The sequence below is a fragment of the Chrysemys picta genome, chromosome 9 (genome assembly GCF_011386835.1).
Source record: "Chrysemys picta bellii isolate R12L10 chromosome 9, ASM1138683v2, whole genome shotgun sequence".
Lineage (NCBI taxonomy): Eukaryota > Metazoa > Chordata > Testudines > Emydidae > Chrysemys > Chrysemys picta.
Genome location: NC_088799.1, coordinates 87,726,592 through 87,741,369, shown reverse-complemented (window position 1 = coordinate 87,741,369; position 14,778 = coordinate 87,726,592). Strand labels below are relative to the sequence as shown.

The 14,778-nt window shown below is 46.3% G+C and overlaps 2 protein-coding genes across 4 annotated transcripts in view; one reads left to right on the top strand and one right to left on the bottom strand.

Moving 5' to 3' along the window:
• Positions 1-14,778, top strand: part of LOC135973540 (uncharacterized) — a 904,472-nt gene that overhangs the window by 296,227 nt on the left and 593,467 nt on the right. The gene's annotated exons all lie outside the window — the stretch shown is intronic.
• LOC101953796 (synaptotagmin-like protein 4) overlaps positions 1-14,778 on the bottom strand; it is a 68,772-nt gene that overhangs the window by 33,365 nt on the left and 20,629 nt on the right. Inside the window, exons 3-4 of one of the 3 annotated variants that reach the window (XM_005291832.5) lie at positions 8,348-8,499; positions 783-894 (exon numbers count right to left, since the gene is read on the bottom strand). In XM_005291832.5, coding sequence (XP_005291889.1) covers positions 783-894; positions 8,348-8,499 — 264 coding nt within the window. Of the gene's footprint in view, positions 1-782; positions 895-998; positions 1,141-8,347; positions 8,500-14,778 lie in introns of those variants that run through there. The other 2 variants (XM_042851074.2, XM_065557291.1) reach the window with 2 other exon arrangements.

Genomic DNA, 14,778 nt, shown 5'->3' with positions numbered 1-14,778 from the left:
TGCCCAAGTGAGGACCAAGAAAAACAGTGTAAAATCTTGAGGATTTCAGGATTTGGCCCAAATGAAATTTAAAGAACTTCTGTACTGGCAAAGAAAGTACACAGAACATCCTTCTGCAAGGAAACTCTTTTATATTGTGTCCTTTATTAAATACTCCCCCTGATAAACCGCATTGAGCATGGCTGCATCGTTGTGCCATATGTTTAACCATTCATTGCCTTCCTGTTTCTCAGAAGGATTTCTTATTTTGCAACAAACAGAAATGCAAATATTTGAATGGTTTATCGAGAGCTTATTATTAATACTGAAGGCAGTCACCACTTTGCTTGTACTTTGATGGGGTATTTTTGCCCAATCGAGCTACGATGCGGCATACTGAATTGTTAAAAGGGGTGGCAAGGAACTGCCAAGAAATGAGCAACGTTCCAAACCAGCTTCTTTTGTTAATGACACTCAGCTGCAAAAAGTTAAACAAATATAAAACCACCATTTATCTGAAGAGTTATCAATAATATTCTGAGATAGGCCATTGCCGCCTTTTCGCTGGCCCCTTATCAAATCATGCAGGAAAAGCCTTGATGGAATAAACACATTACCAGACCTTTATTAGGGGAGGTTAATATCTAACAATTCCTTGAAAAGTATTTTAAGATATCCCTTAGTAACCAAAGGCTCAGTTAATGAACCAGGATCTTGCTTGTTATGTTTAATTTTCATGAACAATAATGGAAAGCCTGTGCAGCCAATATGCAGCACCGAAACGGCTGTCCTTCGTCAGTTACCTCTCGGCTCCCAAGTCTGGAGTGAGTTCAGGGAAGAGAGGACTGGTTGCGTCTGATGGCAGTGAAGCTGCTGTGTCTTCCAGGCTCTGCCGGATGTGTTCGTTAGGCTCATCTATTATATAAAAGAGAGGATTGGGAAATGACATTTTAATTAAAACTGTGACAGCCGCTATGTTTTATTTTCATGCAAGCAAACACTTGTTAAATGATTCATACCAGAGCTAAACCGTGAAATTAACACAGGGTAATTGATAGAGAGGCAGGCTGGCCGGCTCTCCACTCCCACATTCTCGCTCAAAAGATCTGCCGGTTTCAATGGGGGTGGAGCGTGCAAAAGAGACATGCACACACACCACTTTCAAAAGCAGCATTGGCAAAAGCATGTCCCAGTCCCCTGTGATTTGTCAGCATAAACAGATCTGGCTAATGACTACTAATGATAGAAGCTGTCAAACCAGCTATAAACCTTAACAGGACACTGCAGTGGTGGTCAATAAAGTTAATCCATTCCAGGATTTGAATTCAGCTATTTCCTGTTTTGACTCAAAGTCATCTGATCTTGGCAAACAGAGAAGGAGGCCAGTCGAGTTAATAAGAGAAGATCCCTATTGTTTGTACTGGCACAGGGCTAAGCTGTGTCTTCTGAATTTTACTCAACCGACAGGGAAAAAACCAAGAGATGACAGTAACGTTTAAAGCAACATGCCAGGGTACAAAAGCTGCCTTAGACACTCAACTGTCAAATATATCTACTGTACAACAAAAAAGGGTTAAACTCTCAAACAGGGATGAAAAAGTCAACTTGTTCTGAGCAATAGAAACTACATGGTATCTTAATATATTTATTCACCACCCAGCAAGGTCTATTGCACAGAGACAATGTACCTCTTACTAAACCTGCCAGCACTCTTTAGATTATATTGTATGAAACAGACCATACAAGGGCTCCTGTTCAAAGGCCCAATATACCACATTATATAACGTGGGATCCCTGGCTGTTCAGCTATTGGTTTGCAAAAATGTGGGTCAAACAACAGAGGAACTCTCTATGGACAGGTTATGATACAGCGGCTTACTGCATCCACCAGGATTACTGAACCTTCCTTGGAAGCATCTGGTGCTGGTCACTGTCAGACCAATCACTGAACCAGGTGGATGACTATCCGAGCCAACATGGCAACACCTACGTTCCTAAGATCTGAAAAATCAAGCTGGGTTTTTAGTCTGTGCATTATCATGTGTCAAGGGTTCTGCAGGGCAAATTCTGTCCTCGCCTGCATCTATGTAACTCGGTCTTCATCTGGGTTGCAGAGGTATAAATAAGGGCAGAATACGGCCCCCGCAATTGGAATTTAAATAACAGTTCTGTTGGTGATGCACAAGCCAGAACTTTCCTAGAGCGGCTGTGGTTCTGCCAGTCTTACAGGAGTAATGTGAGCAGATATAACCCACACTCAGTGGCCTGCTCCCTATATGTAAGAACGTGCCACTTTTTACTCATGCACTGTTGTACAGCCTCACTCGCCGCGAGTCTCCATTTTTACATAATCTTTTTTCAGAGAATGGCACAAGTAGTCGTATTTAAGTGTACCAAGAAAAGCCACAGAGCTGTAATGTGGTAAGAAGTCTCCTGTTGGCTGGGCACATGCTGAGAACTGGCAAATGACAAGCAGTGTATGTAAAACTAAGCTAATTAATTAATGGAGATATCCCATCTCCTAGAACTGGAAGGGACCCTGAAAGGTCATCAAGTCCAGCCCCCTGCCTTCACTAGCAGGACCAAGTACTGATTTTGCCCCACATCCCTAAGTGGCCCCCTCAAGGATTGAACTCACAACCCTGGGTTTAGCAGGCCAATGCTCAAACCACTGAGCTATCCCTCCTCCCCTGAGCTATCCCTCCTCCCCTGATGGGCACAAGCAAGAGCCTCCTCCTCCACCCTACCGTTCTTGCACCCGAGACAGCAAGACACAGACAGGTTACTGTTCTGGAACCAGAAGGCGAGGGGGCAAACACAAAAACCTCTCACATTTATACTTGGCCTATTCAAGCCATGAGAGGCCTCAACAACAAACAGTTGCATTCACTTTGCAACTCACTATGAAACCCATCACATCATATTCGCACTGTTGCTAGCTGAGCAGAGTGAGGTGTTCATGTATTCTCATACTGGCCACCTAGATTTCGCCGTCAAATCAACGATCATAACTGAGTTTTTAATTACAAATGGGTTGCCAGGGTATTATAACCCACAAAAGCCAGTAAAGTGGCCTTGGTAACTTTAAGACAGATACAGTGAGAGGCAAGTTCCACCCTGAATTAACAGTTGTTCAACCCGTTTAGCTTGCCTAGCTATTTCTTTAAAAGAACAATACATAGGTATAACTTAATCATATGGCTCTAATACTTCAACTCCTACATCAGCTCTCCTTTCCTTATTGCATTAAAATTCAGACCTGCATTTGGCACAAGATGAAACACTAGAAATTGTACTAAAGGGAACCATCCTGCATTGGCAGGGGAACAGAACTGGCTGCTCAAGTAGGTTTGACACCCCTCAGATATTGATTGTCAAAGGATAAAGAACAAAGAAATTATAAATAAATTAATGAAATTACCTAGTCTGACAATAAGCTAAAACAGCTGATTAGGCAAACACTTACCATCACATTCCTCCCAGGATTTAAAAAACTAATTACAGTAACTCCTCGCTTAGCATTATAGTTATGTTCCTGAAAAATGCGACTTTAAGCTCTACAAGGCAACACAAATGGAGGGAGAGGAGACAGCACGGCAGACAGAGACACACCCTGTGTGAGAGAGAGAGAGATGCACATTGCCCCTTTACGGACGCTGACCCCACTCTAAGTAGATCAGGAAGTTGAGACAGCAGCTGCTGCCAAAAAGCTCCCTCTGTCCTGAGCCCTGTTGTGTCCTCCCCCAACCGCTCTATGGAAATAGGATAAGCAGGGGGCAGGAGCAGGGGGATACCCTGATATTAGCCCCCCCTTCCGCCCCCACACAGCAAGCAGGAGGCTCCTGGGAGCAGCTCCAAGACAGAGGGCAGGAGCAGCACATGGCAGTGGGGGCAGGAACAGCTGAACTGCCGGCAATTGATAGCCTGCTGGGTGGCTGCTGCACAGGGAACTTAGGTGAGTGGGGAGCTGATAGGGGGGCTGCTGGTCCACCCTGGTTCCAAGCCCCCACCAGGGATGACTTTAAGTGAGGAGTTACTGTATCTCCAGGACCTGGGAAATTCACTCAATGCCAAGCTATAATCATTCTATATAGCCTATCTCCTTTAGGGCTTTATGCTGCTGCCGATCACCATGGTATCAGAGCATCTTCCATATCGAACAGCAATAGTGAAAGTCCCCAGAGGACTACATGGAGTCTTTGGCATTTTTCCTTTGGAGTCCAAACTCTTCTTGTAGTAGGGCTGTTAGAGGAAATTTTTGAAGTCTAAAAAATCCTATTTCCCTTTGGTAGCAGCTAAGGGTAGAAGGAACTGTCAGTGTCCAGTTGGGTAGGACCTTTCCAAGTCAAGGTTCTCTCATCTCACTTCATAACAATGCTCAGAGCTTTAAATCAGGATTCAGAGCCCTAGACTCGTGGAAGCATTGCACTAATCTTGTTAAATGAACACCTACCTCTTCCAGTCTAGGGTTACCATATTTCAGCAAGAAAAAAAGAGGACGGGAGGAGCCCCGCCCTAGCCCCGCCCCTGCCCCTCCCACTTCCCGCCCCCCCCAGAACCCCCAACCCTCCCCCCGTTCCTTGTCCCCTGACTGCCCCCTCCTGGGACCCCTGCCCCTAACTGCCCCCCAGGACTCCACTCCCTATCTAAGCCTCCCTGCCTCTTGTCCCCTGACTGCCCCAACCCTTATCCACACCCCCACCCCCAGACAGACCCCTGGGACTCCCACGCCCCATCCAACCACTCCCCACCCCCTGACAGCCCCCCCCCCAGAACTCCCAACCCATCTAAACCCCTCTGCTCCCTGTCCCCTGACTGCTCCGATCCATCTCCCCACCCCTGCCACCTGACAGCCCCCCCAGAACTCCCAAACACTCCCCCCCTGCTCCTTGTCCCCTGACTGCCCCCTCCTGGGACCCCTGCTCCTAACTGCCCTCCAGAACCCCACCCCCTACCTAAGACTCCCTGTTCCTTGTCCCCTAACTGCCCCCTCCTAAGACCCCCCCCCAACTGCCCCCCAGGACCCTACCCCCTACCTGTACCCTGACTGGCCAAAACTTTCTCCACTCCCCCCAAAAAGCCCCCCCCGTTTCTTGACTGCCACCTCCAGAACCTTCCTGCCCCCTGACCTCCTTATCCTGCTGCTCAGAACAGAGTGTTGGGCTCTGTGCAGCCGAGCCGGACACGTGGCTGAGCTCCCCAGCACAACAAAACCCGGTCCCTGGCCCTGCACAACAAAACCCGGTCTGGCCCTGCACAGTGCTGCCGGACTGGGCTGCAAGGGAGCTGCCGGCTCTGAATGCAGGGCGGATCCGGCTCCTCTACAGCTGCTCCTGAGTCCAGCCCGGGACTTCCCTGCAGCCCTCCCAGCCGCTCGCTCTGCTCTGCCGTGGGGAAATCCCGGACATTGTGAGTGCTTTACAAATTCCCCCCGGACGCTATTTTTAGCACAAAAAGGAGGACATGTCCGGGTAAATCCGGATGAATGGTAACCCTATTCCAGTCAGACTTAAGAACTGACGGCAGGGTGAACAGTTCTGATCTCCAGAGGGAAGGATAAAGGTTGGCAAGACAGCAATTGAACGCCCTTATCTTACTGACTTCAGACTCCACATAAGCCGTAGCGTATGTCCCACTTACTTGCATGGGCCCGGTTCTGCTCTCAGTGAGACCAGTCATTCTGGTGTAACTTCATTGTCAATGGAATCACACCAGTGTTGGTGAGATCACTATTTGCCTCTTACAGCTGAGAGCAATAGGCTAATACATTAATACACAGTAATCAGAGAGGGGATTTTAGCATCTGGCTACTACTAAAAAGAAGCCTTTGGTAGAAGTAAAGGCTCCAGTGCCTGACCTTTGTCCCATAACCTAAGCTATAGAATGGCAGTGGGAAGGTTAATAAGAGGAATTCTGTGTGGAAATAATAAAGTCATATGCTGCTCCAGTGATTTGAAATCAGTCTCAGATTAGAAAGAGAAACAAGGAGGAAGGGGAAGAAGGAAGAGAGGGCAAAGTCTAACCACAATAATAAACAGTATGAAAGTTTAGCAGCATTTGTAATGTCCTGTTTAAACAAATATTGATCACACAGCTCAAGACACACATGCAAAGACACAGCCTACGTGGAGTCTGAAGTCAGCGAGATGAAGGCATTCAATTGCTGTCTTGCCAACCTTTATCCTTTGCCTCCAGAGATCAGAACTGTTCACCCTGCCGTCAGTTCTTAAATCTGACTGGAAGAGGTAGGTGTTCATTTAACAAGATTAGTGCAATGCTTCCACGAGTCTAGGGCTCTGAATCCTGATTTAAAACTCTGAGCATTGTTATGAAGTGAGATGAGAGAACCTCGACTTGGAAAGGTATAAGACACATGTAGTCTATGGCACTTTTCCTTTGGGGCCAAACTCTGCTGGTGCTAGGGATGTTGGGATAGTGCAAAGGAAAGAGCAACCCCCTCTCCTGGAGCGCATCAAGAAGGAAATGCAGAAGGAGTCCAGTATGGAGAGCAGGTGGATAGGACGTCAGATGGAGCCATACTATAGAGAATTTTGAAAAATTGGAAGGCAACTCAACTGGGGTTCTGCAGAAGAGCAAAGCACAATTATATCACTGAAGGCCTTGGGCAGCTTTAAGCAAAGATTGCCATCAGGACCATGGCTTCCTGGAATCTGCTGGAGCCAATAATTAATCAGGCATGTCTGTATAGCTGCGATTTCCCACCCTACCAAAATAATTAAATCTGCATACTGCACAAGACTGGCATACAGTTCCACAGCATTTCTGCAGAGTCTTACTTGGCTCATATTCAGCAGAACTGGATGTGAATCATCTCCGGTATTATTTTCCACGAGTGTTCAGTAAAAAGTGCCAAATGCAGGCTGGTTATATTTGGACTCAATGCACAGCCCTACCCATATCACAAAGAGCCACACTATTCTCTTCAGTGCCCTTAGAAGTCATAGGAGATTTGTTCTGTTCCATATACGAGGATGAATTTACACGTGCGTGTCAAATGAAGTACAGTGCATCTTGAAATTAGGACATGGTCCCAGACACACCCTGGCCTTGGTGCCAATCAAACATTTTCAGCACTGTCTCCGCACACTTTGTTGTTCCCTTGTAGGTGAATAGACCTGCTGAGTTGCTTTGTCATTCTCTTGTTAGAGGGGCAAGGATTCCCCCTCCAGCAGAAGTGGCAGAAAGCACAAGGAAGGAGGCAGCCATCCACATGGAAGTCCTGAGGCAACTCCCTTCTAACTCCCTCCCTGCCATCTGAACTCCACAAACCCCTCTGAGGGATGGTTCACATCCTGGAGGAGGAACCCTAGTAAGGTAATAGTGATGACCACAGTGCTGACTTACTGCGCTCCGTCGAGTCCCGTGGGACTGAAGTGGGAGGGAACAACGCCATGGAGAGCAGCCATCACTTCCAGCCCACCCCTCATACATCCAAGCCCTGCCGGGTGCCAGAGTGTCTTCAGTGTTGAGGGAAAGAGGAATGATGCCAAGGAGGAAGCACTCACCTCTACTGAGCTGAGAAGCACCAGGACTCTGTCCCCTCTACTTGGGAAAGTGGAGAGGATGAGTTGGTCATAACTCACATTTACTGCATACATGACAGTAGATTTAGACTACAAACTCTTCAGGGCAGGGACTGTCTCTTGATATGCATAGTGTTATGGGGCCCTGATCTCAGTTGGGACCCATAAGTGCCACTAGAGGAATAAATACCTTACAAAAATCCATAATTTAATAAGAAGGGATGGTGAGATGTGGAGAAACCAGGCCACTAATCTTGGGTTTCCTTGATCTAACAAACAGAATACAGTAAAATATTCTCGTTCTCACTACTCAGTCAAAGTGAAATCACACCAGAAACAGTAAAACACATTTTCAGGTTGTGGTAAAACAGAAGGTCTTCAGCACAAGTCACCTGCCTCTGGTCCCCACTAGCTGTGTCTGGAGAAGGCACACTAGCGAAGCCATTTCTAACTGGATTGCCTAACACTTGCGGGGCCTTTGGACCCAGTTTATTGAGGCTACGTTTTTAATGGGGAAAGCAGCCCAGTGCTGAGGGCCCAAGCCAGGTACTATGCACCATTTAGTCCTAGCTAGTCCCCAAAACAGGGATCAAGTGCACTTGATCTCTGCAGCAGGGTAAATTTCACCTGCAAGCCCGAATGCAGATCCAGTTATATTTCCTAGTACTGAAAACAGTTCCCAAAACCTCTGTTGGAATGTAAATGTCAGGGTATACAAAGGCTAGTACCCCAAAGGCATGGCATCTAGGAATCAGACCACAAAGTGTCTGGGTCTCACCTTTTTCTGGTTACCAGCAGACTGCACAGTAATGCAATGTACTTACTTTCCGGTTTCTCCTTTTTCTTTCTAATGGATGCTCGAAGCAGGTCTGGCCCCTCTAGCTCCTCTTGAAAACGTTTTGCCTTCACTTCATTAAACCATTCACCAGTCACAAACTTTTTCTTCTTTTCATCCTTGAGAGAGCCTTGTAACCGTCTATATATTTAAAAAAAACAAACAAACAAAAAACCACACCCCTGAACAAGTGATGCACTAAAAATACACTATAGTCACAAATACTTTACTGATGCTGGCCAGAAGTCACGTAGGAACCCTGACTCCAGCCGACTGAGCTCACTGAGACAAGCCTCACACAGTATTCTCCATCCAAAACACTCTGCATGTGAAAGTCAGACATTCTTAGAGTTATTTTTCATTTATTTAAAACCCAGCCGAACACGGGATTTTTTTTTAAATGCATTTCCAAAATGTAAACCTGCTGATAATACTAATACTTTTCACCTTCCATATGGAGGATCTCAAGGGCTCCTTGCCAAACATTGCCCCCCAAACCTTCCTAGGAGGTAGAAATTACTTCAACCCCATTGAAATGTGGCTAGGATGGATCACAGCAGCTGATTTAAAAATTAAGGACAGGCGGCGAAGAATACCACACCCAATTGAACATGCAGGGGAATTTAGGTGGGCTGAATATAATTACTTATGCGGGAATTTGGGAAAGACACTGGGCTTAAAACAAAACAAAACACACCTCTTCTTTTATTAAATGTGCCACAGGATCATGCGTAACTGCAAGGGGACAGGAACCTGGTTTTACAACTCAGCTGCTTCCACCTGCCTAGCCAGGGCACTGGTTCACTTCTGATCAAGAGGGAAGAGGGACATCCACTGAATCACCAAAACCATTTTCTGCAGCAAGTGCATAATCCTGGATAGTTGCCCATTCAGTTACAGACCCACCCTATTCCTGCTTAAATTGTGGATGAATTGAGATCACAGCCCAAGGGAATACAGCTGTAGGTCCATCACATTTAAACTTTTTAAATAATGTAGGCTTCTGTGTTTCCTGTTGAAAACTCATCCAATACAGTATGTTCCAGTAAGTAAAATACTGAATCCACTCTCTCTCCAATTTTATAGCTGTCTTGCCCAGCCAACTGGTGACTATTTAGTAGAGCCTGTCCATAACCAGTGAAAGACCAACACTACCATCCCTCCTGTCAGGAAATGCATATTTTAATAAAACCACGGTAGGCAGCAGGGTAACATACAGTAACTCCTCACTTAAAGTCATCCTGGTTAATGTTGTTATGTCGCTGATCAATTAGAGAACATGCTCGTTTAAAGTTGTGTAATGCTCCCTTAGAACATTGTTTGGCAGCCGCCTGTTTTATCCACTGCTTGCAGGAAGAGCAGCCCATTGCAGCTAGCTGGTGGGGGCTTGGAATCAGGGTGGACTGGCAGCCCCCCATGTGACAGCCACCCAGCAGGCTATCAATTGCCAGCAGTTCAGCTGTCCCTCCCCCCACTGCCATGTGCTGCTCCCGGGAGCCTCCTGCTTGCTGTGCGGGGGTGGGGGGGTGGGGAGAACAGGGGTGCTAATGTCAGAGTGTCCCCCTCCCCCATCTCCATAGAGCGGGGGAGAAGAGACAACAGGGCTCAGGACGGAGGGAGCTTGCGCTGATCTACGTAAAAAGACAATCTACTTAGAGTGGTTCAGCGTACTTAAAGGGGCAATGTGCATCTCTCTCTCTCACACACACGGGTGTGTGTCTGTCTGCCATGCTGTCTCCCCTCCCTCTATTTGTGCTGCCTTGTAGAGTGAGAGGCTACATTAACAACAATGTGTTAACCCAGGGGTCAGCAACCTTTCAGAAGTGGTGTGCCGAATCTTCATTTATTCACTCAGATTTAAGGTTCTGCGTGCCAAATACATTTTAACGTTTTTAGAAGGTCTCTTTCTATAAGTCTATAATATATAACTAAACTATTGTTGTATGTAAAATAAATAAGGTTTTTAAAATGTTTAAGAAGCTTCATTTAAAATTAAATTAAAATGCAGAGCCCCCTGGACCGGTGGCCAGGACCTGGGCAGTGTGAGTGCCACTGAAAATCAGCTCATGTGCCGCCTTCGGCACGCGTGCCATAGGTTGCCTACCCCTGTGTTAACTCTTGAGGGCTCAGCTGAGTGCTAGTTCATCATTTAGCAGTAAGGCTCCCTGGGACATATCCCTCCCTCTTCCCCCCCTCTGACTTCACCACCTCAACCAAGCTTCCCCATCATCATTGCTGTGTACAGTATTAAATTATTTAAAACTCTGTGTGTGTGTGTGTGTGTGTGTGTGTGTGTGTGTGTGTGTGTGTGTGTGTGTGTGTGTGTGTGTGGAGTTTTGTCTGGTGAAAAAATTTCCCTGGAACCTAACCCCCCCCCCCCAATTTACATTAATTCTTCTGGGAAAATTGGATTTGCTTAACATTGTTTCGCTTAAAGTTGCATTTTTCAGGAACATAACTACAACGTTAAGCAAGGAGTTACTGTACTACATAGGCAGCAGGTGAACAACTATGGACCAGCTGTCAGGGCCGCCCAGAGGATTCAGGGAGCCTGGGGTCTTTGGCAGCCGGGGTCCTTCCACTCCGGGTCTTCGGGGCACTTTAGCGGCAGGTCCTGGAGCGAGTGAAGGACCCGCTGCCGAATTGCTGCCAAAGACCCGTAGCAAAAGAAGCTCCGGGTCTTTGGCAGCGGGTCCTTCACTTGTTCGACGGCAATGAAGGACCTGCCGCCGAAGACCTGCCGAAAATTCTCATGGGGGTCCCTGAAAACTCTCGTGGGAGCCCAGGGCAAATTGCCCCTCCCCCCCGGGTAGCCCTGCCAGCTGTTGCCATCTGTACTCACAGTGAGTAAACCTTTACTTCTTGAGCTGTCCCATTCATTTCAATAGGATTACCTGCAGAATAAGGGTGGCAGAAGCTGTTGGGTGACGCTTCTGCACACAATTTTTTAAACACAATCCACAGTGAAACTTAGAAATTGGACAGCTCACTTGATTTGTGCCAGTCAGCTAGGCAGTAAGAGGGGGATCACCTTGGTCGGTTGGCCTGGTAACTAACCTTATGCGTTTGGTAAGTCAGACACAAATAGCAGTATTTGTCGCAGGGGAGATGCAGTCACCATGAATGTGTGAGCTCCCCTGGTAGATGAACATTATGTGTGAGGACTTTCCCTCAATGAGTTCTGACACTCTGAACTGCATAGAGATAAGAGCTGGTATGAAGAGCTATGCTGCAATTTACCTCTCGAAAGGGCTCTTCAAGGAATTGATTGGCTCACCCAAGCTCTCTCACCATCAATCATCATCTATGGTATGAACTAGATTAGAGACGGACTGAGCGAGCACACTCCATGGGGCTGCTATGTTTTCCAGGCATTGCAAACGTTCCCTAACTGAACACTCCTATGCAGTACAGCCAGTCACATCCTCCCAGTAGCTATTTGTCTAGTAAGTGGAAAGAGCTCAGAACACAAGACTGAAGAAAGCAGACAATGGGACTCAGATTTTCAGAGCTAGCAATAAAGTTAAGGGAAACCCAGTGGCTATTTCCCCTGCTCAGGTTAGAAAATCCCAGCATTGTACTTCCCCCATTGACTACTTCAGTTCCTTCCCCATTCAAATGCAAAGATAGATGGTCATAGACAAGAAGAAGGGAGTGAACTCTTGTAGTGAGATCAAAGAACTGGGATCTACTTTAAGCTCTGCCCAAATAAATCCTTCAGGAACTTGAGCAAACTTTCAACTCTCTGAGCCTCAGTTCCTATCTGCAAAATGGCATAGGAATATTTTCCTCATGGGGCCACTGTGCGGCTAAATCCATGAACGTTTCTGACTCAGACTGAGGGCCCTATAAAAATCCTAAGCATGGTAACAAACCTGTGGTCACCCAAGAGCCCTATGGTTATCACAGTGTTGCACACCATGGCCCCTGGGAACTTCAGGATGACAATGAGGAAAAAACCCTTATCCTCCTGCTCCAACACTTGAGATAAAGGAGAATCTCCTTAGCTCTTGATAGTATAGTGCCTATGACACACAGTTGAGCGGTTGTGATCCCATCCATTAGCCGGTTTTGAGGGATATACACTAGCCAGTTCATGACAGTATCATTAACAGCTGCACTCCCTCATTATTAATGCAGCAAGTAGCTGAATCATGCGGCAGGAGTTTGAAACCATTCGCCTGCCATCTGAAAGAGGTAAGTTAGTAAAAAGCACTCCTACTTGGACAAGATCAACGAATGCCAAACAAAGATCACAGCAACTGTGTCTTTCTTAATGATATTTTTTTTTTTATAACTGCCTGCCCACAGAATGGGCAATTTGCCTGCCTGGTGCTACAAAGCTTAGGTCAGAACAGCAAGAAAATTAAGATGGCTTCATGCATTAACTGGACTGGAAATCACAGCGAATGGTACTTGGGGAATATGGATCTTCAGCTGTCCCCACACGTGCAAATCCAAGCTGGAGGCACTGGTAGTTTGTTTTGGGGGAGCCTGGTTGGGGTAGGTTTTATAGGCTATACACTTTTCTTTTACCTTTGTCTGTCAATCCCTCAAGTATCTTTCATGAGCTCCAGAACATCTTGAGCCAAATTCATGCCCCAGCATGCACGGAGCCAAATGCATCCCCTGTTGAAGTTACATATGAGGGATCAATTTGGCCCCTCAACGCCCTCTCTGGACAGCCCTTTTTCTCCCGGCCACCACACCAAGCAGATTTTTGGCATACAAGTACTTAGCTGTCCTTCCCGAGCGCTCCTCTGTACTGTAACTGGCCCTGGCACACTCCGCTAACTTTTTTGGCACCCCAGCTAGTAAGTTTTTTGTTTGCTAACCTGTACATTTACAGCACAAAAACTTTGCTGAGTTAGCTGGCTCTACCTCCCGGTACTCAATACAATTCAAGGAAAAGGTTTTCCAACCCGCTGGAGATGGCTGAGGGTGCCAGAGGAAGAAGAGCCACCAAGATCCAATTACCAACAAGCGGGGGTATTAACCCAGAGGATACAAAGATATGAAGGGTCAAATTTGACCTGTTTCAGAGTAGGTGTGGTGGGGAAAGGGCACAGACCCTGCTTGCTGCAGTATGACATTTTGTAAGGAAGCAGCATTAGAATTTAGTGCTTCTGTCAATATTACAGACTCCCTATTATCCTCTAACCATCAGCACAGCTAGCAGAATTCCCCAGCACTAGGGGTATACCTGGGTTCACCTACAATGCTACTCTTCCTGCAAAAAATCCAGGGAAGGGTAATGCTTTATCCAAACTAAGAGTTGGGAGCTCACATCCAAAACTCCCATCAGGTGGGAGGAGAGGGACAAAGGCCATAAACTCAGAGAACATCCCCAGATCACCCCTCTGAAGGGCCTTGCCCTGCATGCAGTTAGCTGGCCCCTCACTCCACACTGTAGTATAAAGCAGAGTCCATGGAGAGTGGACTCCTCTGGACTCAATGCTAACATGTCCCAGAACACATGGAGCAGCATGTTTGGCAGAACAAAGGGAGAACACACACTATTAAAGCCATCTCTCTCCCCATCATGGATTTAGGGCATTTTGTGGCCTAATTTCTAGTCCTTTTCTCCCCCACTTTGGTGCATACAATGGAGAAAATTTTGGATCAAGGACAAGTAGAGAAGTAATAGTACATAAAAACTAGGGGATGTATTCTGAATTCACTGACACTAGTGGAAATCCACTGTACCTCCTCTCACTTTACTCAGCTTCTCCCAACTACCACCAGAGTTTTGCTCAAAAGCAGGTCAGGCAGGGAAACCAACCATGGACATACCCTACAGAAAAGGGCTGAACCAGGTCAATTGTATTAGAGTAGGGCCCACGAGCATCACCACAGTTAAAAATCTGTTACTCTTTCCAAACTAAGACCTGGTTCACAGAAGTTTAAATGTGCATAAAACAAACCAACCAAACCAACTGCAAATGGAAACTTTGCCAAAATTTAGCAAAGAAAAAAAAAAAAAAACACTACAACACGCACACACAAAAACAAAACAAAAAAACAAAAAACAACAACAAAACATACCACACAGTATGGCCAATTTATTTTGCATTTTAGAAGGGCAATCATGATATTAAAAGCATAATTTGGATTAATGCCAATAATAGTTTTTGCAATCACGTGTTCTTTCTGTCTAAAGACTAATGTACACTAGAAAAGGTTTGTTAGTATATGCCCTCCAACTCTCCTCATGCAGATGCAGCTTATACCAGAAAAAAATTGCATTTGGTATCACTTATACTGGTTCCCTGCACAAATGATGCTCGACTGGTATAACAGCCTCTACACTAGAGCTTCTGCCCGTATAGAACCATAGTGAAAACAAAAATCACAGCCCTACCCAAGATTGCTCTGCCACAAAAAGATTAGCCTTGACTCCAGTCATGCTTTCTGACATTC